General features: G+C 41.2%; 3 protein-coding genes across 4 annotated transcripts in view; 1 reads left to right on the forward strand and 2 right to left on the reverse strand.

The window, feature by feature from the left end:
* Window positions 1-3,418, reverse strand: part of mtrex (Mtr4 exosome RNA helicase) — a 16,629-nt gene extending 13,211 nt beyond the window's left edge. For both annotated transcript variants that reach the window (XM_031860048.1, XM_031860047.1), the window contains exons 1-9: window positions 3,291-3,418; window positions 2,791-2,925; window positions 2,642-2,708; window positions 2,305-2,367; window positions 1,931-2,043; window positions 1,334-1,508; window positions 1,102-1,192; window positions 767-891; window positions 196-294 (exon numbers count right to left, since the gene is read on the reverse strand). In XM_031860048.1, the coding sequence (XP_031715908.1) occupies window positions 196-294; window positions 767-891; window positions 1,102-1,192; window positions 1,334-1,508; window positions 1,931-2,043; window positions 2,305-2,367; window positions 2,642-2,708; window positions 2,791-2,925; window positions 3,291-3,391 (969 nt within the window). In that variant the 5' untranslated portion in view covers window positions 3,392-3,418. The remainder of the gene's footprint in view (window positions 1-195; window positions 295-766; window positions 892-1,101; window positions 1,193-1,333; window positions 1,509-1,930; window positions 2,044-2,304; window positions 2,368-2,641; window positions 2,709-2,790; window positions 2,926-3,290) is intronic.
* Window positions 3,419-3,474: 56 nt separating this feature from the next.
* On the forward strand, window positions 3,475-13,722 carry dhx29 (DEAH (Asp-Glu-Ala-His) box polypeptide 29). The gene is made up of 28 exons (XM_031860180.1): window positions 3,475-3,792; window positions 4,339-4,412; window positions 4,584-4,697; window positions 4,807-4,936; window positions 5,030-5,169; window positions 5,250-5,390; window positions 5,520-5,646; window positions 5,735-5,893; window positions 6,249-6,423; window positions 6,563-6,683; window positions 6,766-7,149; window positions 7,241-7,507; window positions 7,661-7,804; window positions 7,978-8,154; window positions 8,333-8,473; window positions 8,566-8,710; window positions 8,812-8,932; window positions 9,071-9,155; window positions 9,400-9,488; window positions 9,861-9,989; window positions 10,148-10,223; window positions 10,360-10,584; window positions 10,730-10,866; window positions 11,182-11,272; window positions 11,375-11,659; window positions 11,732-11,863; window positions 11,980-12,076; window positions 12,333-13,722. The coding sequence occupies exons 1-28, from the start codon at window positions 3,630-3,632 to the stop codon at window positions 12,377-12,379; spliced, it is 4,116 nt and encodes a 1,371-aa protein (XP_031716040.1). The 5' UTR covers window positions 3,475-3,629; the 3' UTR covers window positions 12,380-13,722.
* Window positions 12,607-21,685, reverse strand: pstpip2 (proline-serine-threonine phosphatase interacting protein 2). Its single transcript, XM_031860181.1, has 14 exons — window positions 21,607-21,685; window positions 20,455-20,555; window positions 18,348-18,422; window positions 17,395-17,429; window positions 17,164-17,270; window positions 17,014-17,076; window positions 16,315-16,413; window positions 15,412-15,457; window positions 15,087-15,166; window positions 14,899-14,997; window positions 14,267-14,363; window positions 14,010-14,094; window positions 13,850-13,887; window positions 12,607-13,654 (listed from the first exon to the last, which is right to left on the reverse strand). Exons 1-14 carry the CDS (start codon window positions 21,637-21,639, stop codon window positions 13,602-13,604), a joined length of 1,011 nt encoding a protein of 336 aa, XP_031716041.1. The 5' UTR covers window positions 21,640-21,685; the 3' UTR covers window positions 12,607-13,601.
* Between the last annotated feature and the right edge of the window lie 811 nt (window positions 21,686-22,496).

Here is a 22,496-nt window from a genome sequence, read left to right on the forward strand (position 1 = left end):
CACACACACACACACACACACACACACACACACACACACACACACACGTTATGTAGCCTATCGTGTGTAGACTGATGCTGATTAATGCATCCAAAATAAGGACACAAAGAAACACATGTGGTCTGTTTCTAGTCCGACTTGTTTAGGATAAATAAGCCAACTCTCTTTCAGAAATCAGTTTGTAGGCAGCCGTACATTCTCATCAACAACCAGGTGGAGTCCATCGCCTCCTGCTGGGAAGAGGTAGTGTTGCAGTGGAGTGGGACGGTAGTCTGTGTAGATTACATGGCATGGCTACAGGAGACACGAGACAGAAACACTTCATTAATTATGGAACAAAATGAAAAAAATAAACCACGAAGAAATGTTACCCTGATGCTTTCATGAAGACGGATAATTGCGGCTCCTCATATTACATACAGGAGGAGGTACCTTAAAGGAATACCTCACCCACAAAATGATCCTTTGTATATAAATGACTCACCGCATGTAACCTTGAATTCTTATTCTTATTCTTATACTTCCCAAACAACCATTTTGGCCAAAATCGTACTTATTATCCACCACTACCGTCTAATGCAATCGCACTACTCACAACGCAACTGCTCCTTTTGTTTTAGGGTTCTCTGTTCACCATGAAAACAAACATTTTCTTCAATAGTTTGAGGCAATCTGTAGCGAGTAATTGATGTACAAATAGTCATTTTGTGGGTGAAGTATTCCTGTGATTCTTATAATTATAATATATGCCGGTACAACATCCCACCTGTTTATGTAGGTGGGTAATCCACTCAGCAAACTGCCGGGCGTTGGGGATGGTGGCTGACAGGAAGACGTAATGCACGTTGTCAGGAAGAAGAATGATGGTCTCCTCCCAAACCACACCGCGCTCTGAAATACAGACAGCAGAGGCATTTGTTACAAGAAGAATTTTACCCCATGGAGCTTCTATTCATAAATTAGTGACTGCCGCAAATAATCTTGAATCACTAAGGCGTGACACCTAAGAATGAATCGGTCCAGTGTGGTTTGGACTGATGATCCAAACCACACTGAACGTCAGTCAACAGTGTGTCTGTGCAGCTTGTATTCTGTACTCACCTGCATCTCTCATGTAATGGATCTCGTCAAAGACGACCCACGCCACCTCCCTCATGATCTCAGAGCCTCGGTACAGCATGCTCCTCAGGATCTGGGGGAAAAGGCAGTTTATCATGTTAAAACAACCACTCAGTGATGCTTCTACTCCAAGTTGCACACCGAAACCTGCAGGAGTCTTCTAAAAACCACCGGTGATATTTGACCAATACCATAATGACTCCAGACCTCTTACCTCTGTGGTCATGACAAGGCAGGAGGCAGTGGGGTTGATGGTGACGTCGCCAGTCATCAGTCCCACATCCTGGAACTCTTCGTACATCTCTCTGTACTTCTGGTTGGAGAGGGCTTTGATGGGGCTGGTGAAGATCACTCTCTGTTTCTCTCTGAGGGCCAGTGCAATGGCGTATCTACAAGAGGACATAAGACATTCACTGACATGACCGTGCAACAGAAAGCAAGTCAGATGAATAAGTCAACCAATATTTCATCTCAAAGACAATTATGACTGCTGTCAATGTGGGCCTTTTCTACCAAGAAATATGCATTCCTTACTCACCAAAACAGACAAGGAACAAACTCCGTTAAGAGTACTCAAGGGTGAGAGTAACACATTACATTTACTTGCCTTAATGTAACAATTTCAGATCTTTATGTACTTTTCTGTATGTTGACATAATGTACTTTACGCTGCAAGTCTAAAGGTGTATTTTCTGTAGTTTGGGTGCATGCAACTGCATATTTTGGACTCCAGACAAAGTTCAACAGTTCAAAATGAATTTCTTACTGTAGTAAGAAATTCATTTTGAACACAACTCCTGAAGATACTCACTCAGCGCAGACAGTCTTGCCAGCAGAGGTGTGAGCGGACACAAGCACCGACTCGTTGTTGTCGAGACATAAGATGGCTTCGCGCTGGAACGGGTCAAGAACAAAAGGGTACTCCTGCAAGACAAGCAAGACATGTCAAAACAAAACAAACCTCCAGGTGCAATAAGCAAGTACACAATGCACAATATTATCTAAATGAACTCCTCATAAAGTAAAGGTGTGATAATGTGCAAGTATTCTCCTTTTAGAAACAATGTGCTGCTGTTTTAAAGTTAGAAAAATGTTTCCAACAAAAGTCTGCTTATTAATTTTGCCCCCTTCCAGAATAGACAAGATATTACAAACTAAAGGACACAATTTAAAGATGCGTTATACCTTGGCTGCTTTCCCCACTCTCGGTTTCAGTGGTTTGTACTCATCACTGGCAGGCAGTGCGACCTATTGAGGAAAGACAGAATTGTTAACAACCAAAGTTTTTACATTATAAATTGGAAAAATTCGACAATTTAAATTTAAGACAAATAATAAATACATTGAAAAATATATCTTGAAGGCCATCTTGATAACTGAAGGCCATTGGAGTGACACGTTAGACGGCACTCTCCCCAACAATCACCATAACAAATAGTTTTTAAGCAGCTGTGGTACCCGACATGTTACTAGTTTTTATTTGTCAACCATGTGTCAGTTTGCTTGGATTTGTTTTCTTTACCTCATGTGAGCATCCTTCCACCGTTTCAACTTGCTCCACCTTCACTTGGGGCATAACCTCTGCAAGACTGTAAAGATACCTTCTATCAGTTAAAGTTACAACAGCACATAACTGTACAGAAACCGTTTTAAAATTCCAACTCATCTCACTTTAGTTCAGAACCTGTCTCGTGTCGGGGTTTCTTCCCAAACACCATCTCCTCTCCACCGTCACTGTCAGCCTCCCTCTTGACCGCGGCAGACGGAGCAGCATCCTTGTCGGTGCCATTATTATGGATAACTTTCCTGGAAAAACACAGAACTGTTGTTACCTGAGCCTGTCCTGGTTTAATATTACATTCGCACTTAGCGTTGCACCTGAACGTTACATGAACAGTCAAGCTAACGCCAGCTTGTAACTTTGAATGTGCCAGTATTAAAACAATGTTGAACATTAGCTACATTATATTTAACTAAAGCAAATATTCAGCATACGTTTATCAGCACAACCAGGTGCTTTATTTTAAGTTTCATTAACGAGTTAACGACCGTTAACGTTAGCTAACTGACCTAGCATTAAGTCACAGACATGATGATACGTTCAGGTACCATCGACTCTTCTGACCCTTCAAATAAGAAACATTATTTTGCAAAAACAAAAAAGCCTTTACCCAATTGCTGGTGTCAGGGAAGCAGGGATATTTCTACTTGCGGTGGTTTGTTGTTCATCGTCAAACACGCTGAACAAGCCGTCTCCAAAAGCGTCAGCCATGATTGTTAGGCACACTTCCCACAATACAACACGAGGTTTGCTGCTCGGTATTACTTCCGGTACGGCGGCTGGGTTGTCCCAAAGTTACCCAACCCGACATGAATACGGAGAGAAATACACGTTAGCGTTAATTTTCCAGCCCTCTATTCATAACCACAACATTTCCGGACTTTTCCGATGACTTGATATCACATTGCCGCATAGAGGAGCTGCAGACAGGCAGCGTTTTGGTGACCAAATGGGTGGAAAGAAGAAGAAATCGGCGGTGCAAGCGGCTACTCTAGTGGCCCCATCAGCAGCAGCAGCAGCGGGCAGGACTGGTGCTGCTGCGGCGGAGGATCCGAAGAAACAGACAGCCAACAATAAGCTGGCTAAACCAGGAAAAGACAACAAATCAAAAGGTGGTATTGCGTGGCTGTTGGTTTCATAGTTCGAGGAAAAAAACATAGTAAAAGCTGAAAACGGTGTTGATATGGTTGTGTCCCAGGCTGTAGTTAGAGCTGCTATATTAGATAGGCGTCCGTACTGTTGTGTTCAACCCTGTATGCAGTGACTTCATGTATTCTATTGATAGTATATATTAGTGTAGGCTAGTGCATATTCCACTGTAACACCTTTTGCAAATGGGACCTCAATGTAGTCCCTCATTGTATTCTTAATGTAAGTTATTTGTCATGTAAAAAATACCAAAAGCTTTCAGGTTACATCATCAAAAATGCCCCTCTCTTACCTTTCTTCATTTCATGTTATGGAGTGTGACACCATCCTGCTGTGACAGCTTGTCAGACTTTGGGCTCTGGACACTTGTGATGGACAGTTGCTTGCCCATTAGACATTTTCAGACTAAACAGTGAACATGATGGTTAGGAGAGCATGACATTTGGCTCAGCATCAACATACATTGCTGTTAAGTGACACAATTCTGTTTGTTTTTATACTTCCTCCAGCTCCAAAGACCTACAGTCTTGCCAACACTGCCCAGGTTGACACGGGTGGAGTCACAGACAAGTCGATTCTTAAAGTAAGTCATTGTTTCAGTAACTTAACTGTGTATTTTATTTGTTTCTCTCCCTCTGTGCCAAGTAAATGTCGCTGGTGTAACATGTTCTTACTAGTTTAATAATCAAGTGTGTTTCACGCTGAAAAGCATTCAAAATGTTGATGATGAAGGGGATTCGACCCTTTAAAACAGGTTGTTATCCAAGCTGAACTAGAGAAGAAGATCATCAAGCTGATCAATGACTTCAGAGAGGAGAATGGGGACAAAGGGCCCATATCCGGCAGACTTACGAACAAAAAGTTGATGGTAAAAACAAGATCATCTCTCTCTCTCTCTTCACTGTTAATACACACATATACACATCTGTTCCATGACCGAGTCTGTTGTATTCAGGTGGTCTTGTTTGTGCTTGCAGGACCTGTACACAGCTCTGGAGAAGTTCAACTTTAAGAGAGAACACATTGAGGAGGCGATGAAGAGCAGTGTGCTGTACGGAGGGGACCTCCACTCTGCTCTCGACTGGCTCTGCCTCAACCTTAAAGATGGTAATAGAGCGTCGGCAGTCATCACTACGTATAGCTCTTGAGGACACAAGGCTGTTAAAATGTGACTTCCTTAATTTATTGTCTTTATACCAGAGGAGCTGCCAGAAGGTTTTACCCAGCAGATGCAGGAGGAGAGTCAGAAGAGCAGACCCAAGTTCCAGCCTCCCGCTCCGCAGGAACCTGCAGCCCCGATCCCCAAAGCACCCAGCAACGACTGCAGAGAGCCCACCAAGGTTTGTTTGTCTATTTACGAGTGTGCGTTGGCTAAAAAGATGCGTGCTGTAACACAAAATCGAAACTTTGTGGTTGCCAGGCCACAGAGAAGGATGAAGCTGCAAGCATGAAGGATTGGATCTTACGGTATGCAGAGCAGAGCAGTGATGAGGAGGAGGAGAAGGAAGAGGAAGCCGGGAAGAAGACCCACAATCCTGAACTGGAGGAAAAGTTTGATCCAGTAAGTAAAAAAAAATATCAAACTATTTCTTTTTTCTGTAGCTTCTCAGCTCTTGTCAGAAGTAAGGAAGTGGTGATAGTGTAGTAAATGTTGGTGTCGTAACCATGTGTGTTATTTCTTGTTGTATAGAATGACAGGTATTTGGCCCTTACTGCTCAATTGTACGACGCAAGAGACATGGCAGCTGTTGCCAAGACAAAAGGAGATAAGGCGGGCCAGAGGATGGCACAGGACAGGATACGCATCATACAGCAAGGTGAGTGTGCTCTAACTGTGCAGAGATTAAACCATTTTTTTCTAACTCCTTATACTTATATGAAACACGTGTATATTTCTGTTTCCAGAAATGAAGCCACTGGAGTCCCACCCTGTGTTCAATCCAGCTCTAAAGGTGGTAGACGCACCTCAGAAGGAAAAGAAGATACTTCCTGTCAGCGAGGACAAAGAGGATGTCAGCTTCAGCTTATTTGAACAAAAAGAAAAGGCCCCTCCTGCGGCGAAAGGTTTGCATCTCGCAAATAAACACCATCTGAGCCAAGTGGCTTGAACAGAACAAGTTGAAAGTGTTTTACAGGAAATAGTAAACATAAAACTGAACATGCTGCGCTTCAACTTGAAATTCAAGCCCAATATACTGTTTACTACCTCTCGTATAGATGCTGTACACACATAGATCACATCCATATCACTAACTATAGCCAAACCTGGGATTTTAACACATATGAATTTAACATACTGCTGTATCAAACCATCAGATACAAATTTCGAACATTTGTGGAGCCGTCTGCATAATTTTGTCTTTGTTTCATGAATTCGTGATGACAAACTTCAGAGATTTACATTTTACTTTTCCTCCAGCTCCAGTTGCGAAAAAGAACGAGCCGAAGGACATTCGCAATTTTGACTACACAGCTCGCAGCTGGACGGGAAAGTCTCCCAAACAGTTCCTCATCGACTGGGTCCGAAAGAATCTGCCCAAGAGTCCACCACCGGCGTTTCACAAGGTTGCTGCTGGTAGATACTGGAGATCCAAGTAAGTGTGTGTGTGTGTGTGTGTGTGTGTGTGTGTGTGTGTGTGTTTGTGTGTGTGTATCTCTGTTCTTCATAATCGAGCTTATAACTACTACATCTAGAAATATTTAGTATGGATTTGATGTCTTTGCATCCGACAGGGTGCGTGTGCAAAGGGCTGAAGATGTTCTGGAAGTTTGTCCAACGATCTTGACGGAGGACAGCATGCAGGCTCAACATCTGGCAGCCACACTGGCACTCTACACCCTAATTAAAGGACAGGTATAATGCATGTAACCAGGCAGAGTTCCTCTCATTCTAATCCCGATCCTCCTGTAATAACCAATCAATCTTTCTCTCTCAGTCAGTGCACCAGCTCCTTCCTCCAACCTACAGAGATGTGTGGCTGGAGTGGAGAGACAGCGACCAGCAGCAACAGGAAGAGAGTCGCACTGCTGCCAACAAACCTCGAGACCAGTTCATCTCCCGGCTTCTGACCAGACTCAAACAGCAGCAGAACCAGGAACAAAGCCTGGAGTTGGGATCCCAAGGCCAGCTGGGGCTGGGCAGTGCTGGGGATGAAGAGCCTGAAGAGTCCTGGGAGAACCTGGCTAGTCTTGATATTGGGGAGGGAGGTCAAGAACTGGAGGACAAGAGTGAGAAAAGGGGGAGGGGGGAAGGGGCACTTGAGGCATCCAGAGAGCTCTTAATGAAGCTGAGGAAGTCGCCACTGGCCCACAAACTGAAGGTAAAAACACATCAGCATCGTACTTTACCATATTAAAGATATTTTAATCTTAAAGATGCATAAACTGAACCCAAGTAATTCCACCTTCAAGGCACAGCGAGAGCAGCTTCCTGTCTTCCAACACCGGCACCGTGTCCTGGAGGCCCTGCAGCGCCACCCTGTGGTGGTGGTGGCTGGTGAGACGGGCAGCGGAAAGAGTACCCAGATTCCTCAGTTCCTCTTGGAGGAGCTGCTAACAGGAGGCAAAGTGGCGAAGCCCTGCAACATCGTGGTGACCCAGCCCCGCAGGATCTCTGCCATGAGCCTGGCCTGCAGAGTCAGCGAGGAGATGGGCTGCGAGGATGGACCGGGATCAAAGGTTAAAAATACAGTTTTACAGAAACATCTTCTTTTTTGATGGGCCTGAATATAAACCCTTGAGCTTAGCTCTTGCATAAACCATAATGTAGTCAGATAGGATGCGCTGTCGCCTGCTTTAATGAATTTGCTTCATGTTGAAATTGGGTTTCAGTCGTCGCCGTGTGGATACCAGATCCGGATGGAGAATCAGTCTGGGGAGTGGACGCGCCTGCTGTACTGCACCACTGGAGTCCTGCTCAGGAAGCTACAGCATGACAGACACCTCAGCTCCCTGACGCACATCATCGTAGACGAGGTACTGACAGTATCTCATCAAACACCCTGTGTGATGATGTTTTTTGCCAGTTGTTGATTCACCCTGCCATTCACCTTGTGCTCTCATCTAGTCCCTAACAATCCACAGACCTTTAGTCAACGAAGTAAGTGCAATTCTGTCCTCACCCCACCTCTTCACCTCCATCCTCTCAGGTCCATGAGCGCAGTGTCCAGTCAGACTTCCTGCTAACCATCCTGAAAGACGTTGTTATGAGGAGATCAGACCTGCAGCTGATCCTCATGAGCGCAACAGTGGACTGTAACAAGTTCTCCAACTACTTCAACCGCTGCCCAGTGATCAACATTCCTGGGAGGACTTTCCCAGTGGAGGTAAGAGGAGCTTGTGTTTACTTGTATACATAATTCAACTGTCCCTTTGTCTATATTGAAGGCTTTGGATGTGGGTATTAGGGATAGGCTGCGTTTGGTTTGCATTAAATCCCATCACAGATGTATTTCAGTGGCAGAGGAAGCAGGATGTTTTCAATCTTGTGTTGTTGTTTTTTAGGTGTTCCACTTAGAAGATATAGTGGAGCAGACGGGGTACATCCTGGAAAAGGACTCGGAGTACAGTCAGAGAATTCTTGAAGACGAGGAGGAAGTTAGCATCGCTATCACACTGAAAGGTGGCAAGACATCACAGCACCAGGTAATGTTGTGCTCCCTGCAGCAGGAATACAGTATAAGTTGTAGTGGAGTTTTATCCATGGATGTTACCTACTGTACTTCCGTCTGTTCCAGGAGGTGATATTGAGAGACTCCTCTTCCGGCTGGGACCTGGGTCCAGATCTTGACCACTTCAGCAGCAGGACTCGGCAGGTGCTGCAGTACATGAACCCTAATAAGATCAATATGGACTTACTGGTTGACCTCATCGACTATCTAGGTACTACACATAATCATGCTTGTTTCTGCCAGCACAAAGTACATAATCCTGCATGTTTAGCTCTTGTTTGTTAAATTTCTGTATTTTTTTTACTCTGCCAGACAAATCGCCACAATTTGCGGAGCTGGATGGAGCCGTTCTCGTGTTTCTCCCGGGTCTGGCTCACATCCAGCAGCTCCACGACTTGCTCTCCTCAGACAAGAGGTTCAGGGACAAAAACAGGTGACATACACAAACTGATCGGATCCATGATACACTCATAATAGTCCTGCACCAAACACAGAATGGTGAAGCACACAAACTGTATATTTCACTTTTTCACCAGGCCTCTCTGTTACCACTTGTGTCGGGCTCTTTTAGGTACAGGATCGTTGCTCTCCACTCCACTCTCTCTTCAAAGGACCAGGCTTCTGCCTTCACAGTGCCACCTGCTGGATTTAGAAAGGTACTTCTGAATGTGGCGTAATGAAGCATTCAGAAATAGGAACATAGAACAATCAAGCTGATGTCATATTATTCAAGAAAGTCTGTTGAAATCATCTTAGAAAAAAACAAATTATTTTGTGTGTTTTAAAAAGAAAATACATTTTTAACACTCCAGATAAAATAATTTGAGCGAGTAATGGAACAAATCTATTCAGTGATCTTTAACATCCCTCCTGCTATGCTCTTCTTCGTGTCTCCTGTAGATTGTCTTGTCGACTAACATTGCTGAGACAGGTGTGACTATTCCCGACGTTGTGTTTGTCATCGACACCGGAAAGACTAAAGAAAATAAGTAAGGGCTCAGGAACAATATCAGGAGAGAATGTTGCATGGTATAGTATTAATATTTCATCACCTTCCATTAAGTTAAAACAGATTGCAGAAGTGAATGCTAACACGGGGATGTTAAAGTTCAACCTCATGGTGACGGTACTGGAAAAGTCAAGAGGATCACGGAGTCAGGAGGATACATTATCTAGGAACAATGGATAACTGTCGCAAATTTCATGTCAATCCATCCAATTGTTGTTTAGATATTTTAGTGTGGACCAAAGAGGTGGAACCACCGAGAGATGGACATTCCCATCCCGAGAAACATCCCACCTGGCTAATAATTACAGTAATGGGAAGTGAAGACTTAACTCCGGTCTACTGTGTTGTTCAGGTACCATGAGAGCAGCCAGATGAGTTCCCTGGTGGAAACTTTTGTTTCCAAAGCGAGCGCCTTCCAGAGGCAGGGGAGAGCGGGACGTGTCCAAAACGGCTTCTGCTTCAGGCTCTATCCCAAGTTCAGGTATGGAGGTCATCATTAATTTTGTGGAGATGGGTACGGCAGGGAAACAAGTCAATTCCCATTAAATGTAAAGAAGGTGTTCATTAAACAAGACTACATAGTCCATGTTTTAGGCCGTGCTGATCTGTTCTGCTCTTGTTTGACCCTCTTGATCTCAGGTTTAACACCTTCATGGATTACGCCATTCCAGAGATACTACGGGTCCCACTGGAGGAGCTCTGCCTTCATATCATGGTATAAAACCATACTCTTTATATTTCTGCACAGACACAGAAATATAAACTCACAAAAGGCCTTTTACCTTCTACCACTGAGGAAACATTATTTAAGCTTCTGCTCAAGGCGTTCTTCACTCCCCTCTCTCTGGTAGAAATGTCAGTACGGCTCCCCGGAGGACTTTCTGAGCCGGGCCCTGGATCCCCCTCAGCCCCAGTCGGTCAGTAACGCCGTCAACCTGCTGAGGAAGATCGGCGCGTGTCACCCAGACAATCATCTCCTCACCCCTCTGGGACACCACCTGGCGGGTCTGCCCGTCAATGTGAAGATTGGCAAGATGCTCATCTACGGAGCTATCCTCGGCTGCCTGGAGCCCATAGTACGTCCCACTGCCTTCTTATTCAGAAACACTCTGACTATGAGTATTTGCAACTGGTTGAGGGTTATGTCTTGGTATTTTATTCAGACTAATGTCTCTATATTAGGTCATTGCTGTAAACTTATTAAGAAGAGGTTTGTTTCAGGCAACCATCGCGGCAGCAATCTCTGAGAAGTCTCCCTTCTCCACACCGATGAACAGGAAGGAGGAAGCCAACCTGGCCAAAGCCGCCCTGGCATTGGCCAACTCTGATCACCTGACGATATACAATGCATATCTGGGGTAAGAACTTTCAAAGGCTTGACTTCAAACAGACTTAGGATTTCTGTAACTAATGTGAGGGCCCACAGCAGGCATGTCTTGTTATTTGATTAACTATATTACTAGAAATTATTGTTATGTACAACTGGGAAGTACACTCAAACTATGATAGAATTTCAATACATTTACTTAATAGATAATTGTAGGCCTTTCTGTCCTTGACGGATGTCATAGTTAAAAATGTATCAAATATAATTCGATGTCGTATTTGAAAGGTCTGAAAGAATATCTTCCTGTCTGATAAACCATTTTTCTGTTTGCCTGTCACACCGTTAGGTGGAAGAAGTCACAGACTGACGGACAAAGAGCAGAAATGTCCTTCTGTAGAACACACTTCCTCAATCGCACAGCTCTCATTACAATAGAGGTAACACACACACACACACACACACACACACATTTAGATTATCTCGAATCTAAATAGACCTCCTGTCTGATCCTGTGTGTGTTTGATCCATCTTCTATCCAGGGTGTGAAGCACGAGCTGATGAGGATGATGGAGCAGGCGGGTTTTTGGTCGTCTCGCTCCAAGCAACAGGCGGCGGCGCAGTCCAAGCACCAGATCTCCGTCCTGAACGCGGTGCTGGCGGCGGGGCTCTACGACAGCGTGGCCCGGGTCCTGTGCACCCCGTCTGTGGATGTGCTCGAGCGAGTGGTCTGCACGGTGGAGACGCCCCAAGGCAAGGCTCAGGTCCACCCCTCATCTGTGAACCGCAACCTGCAGACACACGGCTGGCTGCTGTACCAGGAGAAGGTATGAGGGGAAGAGTGTGTGGTGTCTGCTTATCTCTAAGTCACATTTGTGCTAATCAATGTTAATCCACAGGTGAAATACACTAAGATCTACCTGCGAGACACCACCCTGATATCTCCTTTCCCCATGCTGCTGTTCGGAGGCGACATCGATATCCAGCACAGAGAAAGGCTCATCTCACTAGATGGATGGATCCACTTCCAGGTCAGAGGTCGCCGGGGTTTGCTCGGGAGTTGTCAAATCTGTCCATTACTTTTTTTTTAGGCCAAGGAAATGGATCTTCTTCCAAGTTTATTTCATTCAATCCATTTTGCTTAAAGGCTCCTGTGCGGATTGGTGTGATCTTCAAGCACCTGAGGAAGCTGATGGACTCTCTGCTGGAGAAGAAGCTGGAGAACCCGAGGATGAGTCTTGACGGTAAACGCGAGCATCACAATACAAAAATTAACACTTTTGTTCAATGTGCCAATGGCTGTACGGCAAAATCATGACGAAAAATGTGTATAAATACTGAATGGCTTAGGTTTTTCTCCATTCTTGACAACAGATAATAGACAGAAGGCATTTAAGTCGCTCTCTACAGTTTATCAAGGCATGGCTAAGCAGTGCTTCTTATATGTGGAAATATGCTATAACTACTAGATGAGCTAAAACCTTCCTCTGTCTGCTGTAGGTGAGAGGACCATCCAGATAATTCTGGATCTGATCAAATCAGAGTGATATCGGACCACCAAAGGATCTGATTGCCCCTGAAGAACCTACATCAATACCTTTTCTTACACCATCGACAGACCTGGTATTTAGGATGAACGCCTGCAGACAGATGTGGACATCCTGAAGATGAACTGATGCTAAACGAGACCTCTTACTCACATTGAGGAGAACAGTATCATATGAAATGCGGAAATTTTAGGGCCAAAAGTAGAAAATTATGTTGACAAATGTGGTGGAAATAAAGATGTACACATTTTTATTTGAATCTTTCATTGTATCAAGTACTGTCTTAAACATTGTATAAATAATAAATAGTAAGTGTGGATGCAGGCAAACAGACAAATAGTAAGTTAGAGATGCAATTGGAAAGAAGACGATAAACTGGGAGTAGAGGAACTTTCATACTTAAAGTGCAGAGAAAAACGGTAACTTTATTTGCACAAAAACAGCACCAGGTCAGCTGCACAGTGAAATGCCATTCAATCCTTTTACTCCTGCAGTTTCAAACTTAATCACAGTTTGTAGCAATTTCTACAAATTATGTGTTAACATAAATAAAGCAAAATTAAAGTGCAAACATTCTAACAATTATCCTCAAGTATTCAGAAAACATTGCATGTCATCATCACACATATCTGTTTTAATTACTTGAATGTAAATCTAGGGCATAGAGCTGAATTTACCTTTCCTACAATAGAAAATAAGCCTGTTGTTCAGCACATACAGCTGTCAAACTGCTATCATGCAGGTTGAGTGACAAAAACAGAACTTTCATGGAAAGCAATAAGCAAGACAAGTGATCCACATACTACACACGGTTAGGAAATGAGAGTGTGATTCTTCTAATCACAAGTTTTCAGTCAGCTGATTGCTACTCACATCTAAGCGGAAATGAAAACGAAAAAAAAAAGTAAGATCTCAGTTTGCCTTATTTCGTGGATTTCTAGTTAACATTTGAGAAAAGCATAGCTCCACAAAACATAAATACACAACTGAAGCTACATTGAGATGTAGAAAACACTTAATTTACTGTTCTATATTCAAAATACCACACAACCTAGAAGAAATATGTATGTACGCAGTACTGACGCCGATTTTTATTTGGTGCGACCTCATCGTTACAGGAAATCACAAAAGAGGAACTGATGAGACTTACATAACCAACCTCTAATTACAAAGCGCCAGCGCTGCATGGGATGTACAATAACTTCTCCAGCAGATCTGCATGTTAGTATTGGATAACACTGTACCCTGTGTCCTGCACTGTTGAGTAGATTGTATCTGCAACCATAGCAAAGATCAACACAATGAGGTGATTTAGTATGAAAAGCAGAAGCGTGTGTAAACTATCCAGACAACAAAGCCACAAACTCCAATCTGAAACTACATTTTGTTTCATACCCACTGCCAGACATTTTGTTGTTGTAAATGTGACAATTATCAATCCGAAATAAAATGTAAATAAATAAAAAATACCTCCACTGTCGTTTGTTGGATCAGGTAAAGGCCCCCTCCTGCAAATTCACAAAACAAGGCAAACAATAAGTCAGTAAGTGTTCTGAAAATGTGGTTGAAATACTAAATGGAAGGATAGATTCATTAACAGACAGGCGGCAGCTCTCTCTTCTTCGTTTACCTGGTGATTGGGGGAGGCAGTCGAGAGGGCGGAGCTACAGCTGGAGGCCTCAGACCACTGTAGAAGTTGTCATACACAACCGGAGCTGTTGAGAGAGGACAACAAGATTGTTCACATACTGAGCAACTGATCAAACAGTGCATTGTTTGTGTGTTGTCTGAGAACTACCTTCCTGTGTATGTGTACTTTCAGCATTCCAGCACTGGTTGATTATTAACTTATTATTACTGTTTGAATGAATATTCCTGAATTCATACCTGGCGGTTTGTCACCGGTCCGCCTGAGGTTGACAAAGTGTTCAATATCTTCCTGGATATCACACTGCTCCAGTGACTTCCTCACTTCCTCATACAGCTATGTGCGCGCACACACGCACACACACACACACACACACACACACACACACACACACAGACAGGAAAACAAGGGTCAGAGTCCAATCAAGAAATGTTTGATAGATATGCTTGGAGGTTTGTCTAAGAAAGTATATCCACTTCTTATACAGCCTATGCTGCAAACACAACACTGACATATCATCACCTTATAATGTTGATACAGTGTTAGCATAGCAGACAGTTGCCTGTTTACACATCCACCAGGTACCGAGCAACATAAGCATTCATTTTAAGCAAAGTTTGGGTCCACCTGATGAATGTAAATCCAACATTTACTCTTCCTTTAGCTCTGGTTTGGTCTCCACCAAATCCTGAGGAAAATATATCTGTCTCTTTAGCTGCTAAACACTCCTCTATGTTCACTAGCTAGCTGCCAGCTGTGTCTGTCTGCTGGGTGTTTAATAGCGTAACAACCCATACAAATTATTATCATGAGACTGCAGTTTAAATACAGATTATAGCAGCTTTAAAGTTACTGTAACTGTGGGCCTTACCTCATCACTGGTCACACACTGTTGTGATAGCTGGTTGAGGTGAGTCCAGACTGTGTTTCTCAGACAGTTAATGCGCTCCATTGCCTGTTTCTCAAACATCTGTGAAGGAAAACACAACAAAACATTTTAGCTCATTTACATGATATATGTTAAATTCAAACTTTCGGGATGTAACCAAACAGTCTCACCTCACAGGCGTTGATATGTTCCTTCATCCATTCATCTCTAATCTTTCCCACTGTGGTCACATTCTGATGGTACAACCTGTCTGCCAATCAAACACGTACATCAAACAGTAAAAAGGTAGTATAAATAACCAAACACACTGTATTAACCGCTACGATCCCTCATGTGCCGTATATCATAGTATCAGCACTTAAGCCATACTCAAATCAGCCTGTTTTTGTGTAACAATAGTTATTACAATATCATCAAATTCTTCAAATCATCAAGGCACCCAGCACATGGTGTGCTAAAGATGTCTGTGGCAGATTTGTTTTTTTGTAAACTTACCTGCTTCCTCTGCAGTCTGTTTTGCATTCTGTGCTTTTGAGAAGAGCTGAAAGGTGAAAAATGAAGAACACACGAGTATGAAGTCTTCAACAGCGGGTCTAAGGTCAACATGTGATAAGTAACAGAAATTACTTGCACACATGAGGTCATATGAACATTGTCAACCTGGTGCCTCTCAGACATACTGTAAGTGACCTGATACACACAGTACATAGAGGAAGTCTGAGGAACAAAGACAAAACAGGAATTGTTCGAACACTAACATTTTTAAAGAAGCTATATCTACAACAGCGCCATTTTCATCAGAGCGCATTCCTCTAACAACGTGGTGGAAATCACTCAGTATTTCACAAAATTATGAATAATTACTTCAGGCAGTGTGTTAACAGCATTCTGGTGTGTAAATAAGTGCTTCTATGTTCTTTTATATGGGGTTTACGTCCTCTTTAGGATTGCAACTAACAACTATTATTATTATTTCACATCTTTACATTATTCAGTAAATCTTTCAGAGCCCAACGTCTTTAAATTGCTTTTTTCAAATATATGAAAACGGAATATGTGTACAACTCTACACTTTAAATACACACTTCAACAACAGACATATTTGAACATATTCTTATGTACTTGTTTGTTTGTTTTTCATATTCTATTGTACATATCTTTTATTATTGTATCTTTATACTATTGTACTGTGTTTATAGTTAAGCACCAATCACAAACACAAAATTCTCTGTATGTGCAAACATAACATTACAAACCGTCTCTGATTCTGAAATAGGCTGAAAACAAACTTCATGTAAATCCAAAGGTGGATAAAATACATATTCCAAGTATATATTTAATTCTTTGTCCTAACACATTCATCCCCCATGAGTGAGAAGCACATATTTTCCACTGTACCTTATCTATTTGCTTGGTGTTGTTGGTGTTGGTGTTTCGATTCACGTTCTGATCGGCTTCTTCTTTATCTCGGCATTTCTGCTCATATGTCTTCTTTGACTGGGGACAGCATCGCAGTTAACGTTAAAGCTTTTTGATGAATTGTAAACTGTTCATCACCACAAATGATGGAAAAGGCAAAACGTTGAGGAAACAAGTAAAGAAAGACAGCAGCACCAACAGAGCTTGACTAAGGATGTCAGCGGTGTTCTCTACTCTGGGCTTATTTTCATTTACATTTAATTGTTACACAAGTACTTCTTCTTTTGGCAATGACTCTGATGGTATTAAATGGCGCTTTTGTTCACTTCCCAGAGTCGTTAACACAACTTCCCCATCCAAAGAGGAAGCACAGGGAAGGAATAACATGAATTTTCACCATTTTCACAAGAAATTCCTGGTTGACATGAACCACGAATGGACTAAAATAGGCTTGGTACTATCACTTTCAGGCTTTTAGATATAGATAGCAGTTTTGGCTTTGGTTTGGTAGGTCAATTACTGTTCATCATTAATGCTTATCAGCTCAGCTTATTAATAACACATTACAAGAAAAAGAAACAGAAAATTTCTCGAGGGAAAGTCTAAAAGGGGCCTTGAAGTAATTAATCTTATGTTGAGCCTGTAAATGGTTAACTCTGTATTTAAATGTTTACTTACATCCATTGTCTTCTTGAAATGTGTAGACTTCTGTTTGTGGAGAACATCCATCTGTTGTTCCATCTGAAATGACAATGTTGCATCGAGTCAACAACTTGCAGAGCTGCCACAGTCTGCTCGGTGCATCACAGCGCTGATGAAAGCGCCAACCTTTTTCCTGGCTTCTTTTTGTTTTTCTCTGAATTCTTCCAGTTTCTTGGCCTCCTCCCTCATGCTCTGAGCCAGTTGTAAGTGTGATAGACTCACATGTTCAGTCTCTGCAAGGGCAAAAAAAACAAGATTCATATTCTGAGCCTAACAGAAAACAGAAAACATAAACTAAAACAAACAGTAAATAATGGCGGCTGAAAGGAGGCGTTATCAAAAATGTTAAGTACTTACGTAATTTGAGCATGTCCAGGGATCGTTTTAATGTGCTTAGAAAGCAAAAGAAAAGAAGATAACATTTTACACAACTTCAGTTTATCCATAAGACACTTTAAAATCCACGACATTGCAGTTTGGAGCTATATCTTTATGGATGGCTCCTCGATTTGCATGTATTATGCACAAAGTCAGTTTCACGACTAACAAAAAGAAAATCAGCTTTACAAATATTTTACAAGGAAGGAAATGCCCTCAACATGTCTGTTAGAGCTCAAGCAGGGTTTCTGCAATTATTAATTATTGTTTCACTTTTTCAGTACTTTCCTGATTGATTTCATTAATGAAATGAATGCAACCTAGACCAGAATAATTGGATGGATTCAGAAAGGCTTTAAAATACCTTATACTGCCTTTCTTAAAATGAATTTGTTCTTACTTTTTCAGACTTACAAAACCTGCAGATACTTCCAGAGTACACATAATGCCTTTCGGTGAGAAACACTGAATGTAAACATAACTTTTGTTTGTTTACAAAAAACACAGTTTACCAGGTATTAATAAGCTACCAAGCTATTACTAAGTAAATAATTGTGTTTCCCTCTCCCCCATTGGTCCTCCTTCCTCTTCAGAAACAGAAACAAACAGCAGAGACAAAGTCACACTGATCATGTGAATGGGAACTGGACTTACTGAAGCAGAAACCGCAAGTAAACACCGACACACACAATCAGACAGACTAAAAGCAACATTAAAAGTGAGAAATTACAGCAAAAATTGAAATCCACGTTTCTACCTTCAAACTGTGAACCACAAAGTCAAAATGATCTACTTTCACTGTTTCTGCATCCAAACTAATAGGCATTAATGTCAGTTCTGCAGAGACTCACTCATTTCGTTTTTCGGAGGCTCACTGTAAATAGATGTGGTCAAACACATAGTAACAGCATCTCAGCACTGAGGTTGCTTACTTCATCTCATTGTGTCCACACACCTTCTTGGACAAACCAAGGAGATCTTTGGCGTACTTCTCTTCAACTGATGCCCTGAAAAGAAACATCCAGAAACAACCCGTTATCTACACACAACTTGGTCATTGTTTTCAGCCAGTGGACATGTTTAGAAACAGACGTCATAAATAAGATAAGATAAGATAATCCTTTAATAGTTCATGCAAATGCTCACATCAAATATGAATTTATGACTACATTTATATTGACATACATCATATACATGGGAGTGCAGATTCAAAACAACCTTGCGCCCTGTAGTACGTTAAAATCAAAAGCATTCATACATGTTTGGAAAAAGTCAGGGCAGTAAGGAAACCAGGAAATAACTGTTGGGACTAATTTCTTATTTCTAATGACCTGATTTCTTTATCAATTCATCTATTGAGTTTGGATAATCAGGAACTCCACAGAAAATCAAACAAGAAGGTGCAATTTGCAGAATACACCACACAGGCTTTCTGTGTGAGGAGACATGTTGACACATATTGTGATAGGACACGTAGCACACATGTAGTCCCTCATCCAATGGGCCATGTTCTGTAAATTATTTATTTCTGGTATGATCTTCTGTAAATCTAAAGTGAATATGATGCACATTATATGTCCACAATACATTCTATCATTTTTACATATTTGCTTTATTTACATTATATGTATTATTTATTTATGTATTTATTGTATATATACGTATATTCCAGACATAAACCTCAACTGACGTAAATAAATTGGGTTTCTTACGACATACCAAATAATATTTCTCACGTGTGTCCTTGTGTGTGAGTGTGACACTGAGATAAGTGTGTGACAGTATTTGAGGAACTCTTGTGTCTTGTGGCTTTAAAAGTGCTTTTCATTCTTACATGAGGAAAGTTTCAGTTATGTTATTGTGAAATATCCTTAGCTGTGTGTTTTATTATACTTCAGTCGAAGCAAATAAACGAAAGGCAAAGCGTATGTCACATGGCTGCCAACTCAAGGGGACAGATTACTTATCATATGAGGAAGGAGGAAATCTGAATTCAAATGTAGAACTTTTTATGACTCCGTTATAAAATCTATCTTGATGATCTTTCACACACACTTGCTCTGTTCCTCCTCTAAGAAGAATCTATTTATGGGTCTACCACAATGCAGTAGTGTGCAGGAATGAATGCTAATTTACTTTTGGATTTAATCTAAAAGTAGAAAACCCCTTCCGGAATATTACTGTAATCAAACTGGAGTGTGGCTGTTCATTTCAAATGCAATAAATTATAAGAAACAATTATTTTGGGTTGTAGAAAGTAGTGCATTTGAAGCTTTCTGGCATTTATTAATATGTCCTTGCAGGTTTATATATACAGCAGCTGTTTATACAATAACATCGACCAATTGTAAGCTATTGCCAGCAAATTATTTGTCGCTAATTCGAATATATTCTCGTATAGTTTCCTTGAAGTGGCACTGAAAAAAGGTCAAACCTCACATTATATTACAGACCAACTAAATACAGCATGCTATAACATTCTTGAAATTTTCAGAAACTGAAGAAAACCTTGTGTGTGCATTTCCTCATCTGATTTCAATGCTGTCAATAAAACTCACGCTGTTCTTCCTCTCATTCTTGTCACTAAAGCTTACTTCCGATTTCTGGTGCATCAACGTGTGAACTAAGTGACTTCAGCCTCAAGAGACATTTGATGGCAGTCTTTGATTGGCCCATGTCCACCCACAAACGTTCTTGTGTCTTGGACTTGTTAACTGACTCAATTCCCTTTACTAACAGTTCACTGTTTCCTCAGCTTTCATTTTCACCTTACTCTCTTCATCTGACTCTCTTAAACCTTGCAAATACAATTAACTGTAAAGATTTTTTTTTCAGCTACTTGTATGTACAAACCAGTTTTCTGTCATCTGTTGCTAATTTGTTGGCCCTGTTTTTAGCTGCTTGTCTATTTCTACCTTGCTGTAAATTGTTCTGTGTGTACATTGAGAGCAACTTAAAACCAGAGTCAAATTCCTTCCTTGTGAACACATAGTTGCCCAATAAAGCTGATTCTGATATTGCTATAGATCATGTCATTACCTAGCCTTCATGAAATCCTCCACCTCCTTGCACGTCCTCTTGCCATCATTGAGATACAGGATGATTGCGTCATAGCCACCAGTGCAGGTCAGGTCAGAGTTCTGTCAATAACATGGACAATATTTCATTCTGGCCATCTTCTTCGGTGTTATGAATTGTAGTGAAGCGGGGGGTTACTTGTTTCGATTATATGTCCAGTTTATGGATATATGTTATTAGAATATTATTACTTCAAAACAGATCCCTAACAGACATTAGGGGACTATAGCTGCTATCATACCACCACCTCTACTTCCACTCTGTGAGACAGACAGACTGTCTAAACTCTGTCTCGATTCTCACGGTGGAGTTCCCAAGACCACGCCACACACAGACATAAATAAACACTTAAACATTAAGGTCTTTGCCACAGAGATGTAAATTGATGTTTTGAATTGTACTTCTCCATGATTTAGGTAAGCTGAGCGTACCAGCCTATAATCATCCTCACCTTGCAGATGTCAAAACCAGCGGGTTATTGACTTTCTCTCTCTATAATAGATATGAAGCCATGTAACTGCATCACTAATACAATGATACAAGAGTCTATAAGGGGATTTACTTTTTTAATAAAGCAAGTGGTGGAATGTAACTATGAACGTTTACTTAAGCACTGCACTTATTTGAGGTACTTGTACTTTACTTGAGTATTTCCATATGCCACTTTATACTTCTACCTCACTACATTTCAATATTTTTCTATACTGTTCTTTAATACACCAGCTGTATCTGACAGCTGTGGATATGTTGCAGATAAAGGTCTGCAACATGACATGCAAAACACACTATCAGTTTACAGAATATGGCTCATTGCCAGAGATTAATCTCCCCAACAGTGTAAGATTAAAGTCTGCTCCACCTCAACAAACTACAACAATAAAATGCTATTTACACATTCATGCACCAGTAGAAAATAAGTGATATAATATATAATAATAAAAGGTCCACTTGAATAGAAAGAGAAACTCCATTGAAACATTGCGAAATTAGCTACAATTAGCACAACACGTCCTTTTCATGATTGATTTTCCGAGATAGTGTTACTTTTTTCGACCAAGATGATATATTACTGAAAAATAATAATGAATAAAAAACACCAAAACAGACACTCACCCAGAAGAAATCCTTAAAATGTAGATTTTTCATAATTGTAAAGGACAAGAGGAGAGTGTGGACAGGTCTGATAGCTGACTGAAAGTGTTGAATCAGTTTGGTTGTTAAAGCAACAGTAACAATGTGGGCTGGGCACCCTTTCAATGGACGCATGCGCAGTGTGACAAATATAAACTTCTGCCATGTAACTTCTGTCGCTCAGGATAGATAGATAGATAGATAGAAGTTGAATTTGAGTGTGCTGCCATCTGGTGATTGATGGAGGTATGTACAGGGTTTATAGGTTTGAAGTAAAAAACACAAAATAGAATAGAATGGAATATGCTCAGTGATGGAAGAAGTATTCAGATTTTGTAAAATCTTTGTAAAAGTAGCAATAAAAGTAAGCTTATTTATGGCCTTTATTTTTGCAGTTTAATTCTGCAAGAATCAGCATAATTGAAAACTTTGCTTGTACTCTCTTTTTGAATTAAAGATGTACACACTTAATGGAGCCGTATGCCTGTCATGTTCTTTGTGGTGGAGGAGGCAGGTCATTTATTTCCAGAGAAATCTTACACAATACATTTTCCTTACAACAACAACACAAATGTTTGTTGACATGCTGAATCACTTGACTAAGCATTAAATATGTGCAAATGACTCTGATAAGCATGTTCTTATTGAGAACAACCTCTCTCTCTCTTTCTCTCTCTTACTATGTAAGATGTGGCCATAAAAGGCGACCTGGGTGACGTTTTTCCAACACTGCTATCAGCAGCGAGGACCGCACCTTTTACAACCATGTGAGCATTGTGCACATCAGATAAACTAGTTTGTCCTCCACTACATGCTTTTCTCCACTATATTCACATGACAGTTAATTTTCAATGTATACTTCAAAGTGCATT

Source organism: Anarrhichthys ocellatus, unplaced genomic scaffold (genome assembly GCF_004355925.1).
Source record: "Anarrhichthys ocellatus isolate YVR2014 unplaced genomic scaffold, GSC_Weel_1.0 scaffold23, whole genome shotgun sequence".
Classification (NCBI taxonomy): Eukaryota; Metazoa; Chordata; class Actinopteri; order Perciformes; family Anarhichadidae; genus Anarrhichthys; species Anarrhichthys ocellatus.